Genomic DNA, 268 nt, shown 5'->3' with positions numbered 1-268 from the left:
CCTTTAATATAAAGTCAATCCTCTGGGCCTGACCCATGGACGGGTTCTCCTGCTCAGGGTGACTCAGGTTGTATGGCACAGGCGAGGGAGGCAGGAGGAACTTGTCTCGCAATGCTTTTATCACTGTTGGACTGTCAGCTGGTACGGATTCTTTATTCAAGTCTGGTGAGGGAAAATCACTTTAATTGCATGGCAGATGAACATTTATATAACAGATTCCAATGGTAAACAGATGAGACTGGATAGCCCTAGTAATGGACTATTTGGT

The 268-nt window shown here is 45.1% G+C and overlaps 1 protein-coding gene across 1 annotated transcript in view; it reads right to left on the bottom strand.

Moving 5' to 3' along the window:
* The window catches only part of LOC119591651, a 4,181-nt gene that overhangs the window by 2,121 nt on the left and 1,792 nt on the right, over positions 1 to 268 (bottom strand). Inside the window, 1 exon segment of the mRNA XM_037940405.1 lies at positions 1 to 162. Coding sequence (XP_037796333.1) covers positions 1 to 162 — 162 coding nt within the window.

The sequence above is a fragment of the Penaeus monodon genome, chromosome 29 (genome assembly GCF_015228065.2).
Source record: "Penaeus monodon isolate SGIC_2016 chromosome 29, NSTDA_Pmon_1, whole genome shotgun sequence".
Taxonomy (NCBI): domain Eukaryota; kingdom Metazoa; phylum Arthropoda; class Malacostraca; order Decapoda; family Penaeidae; genus Penaeus; species Penaeus monodon.
Note: the sequence above shows the minus strand (reverse complement) of the source record. Positions and strands in the feature narration are given on the sequence as shown.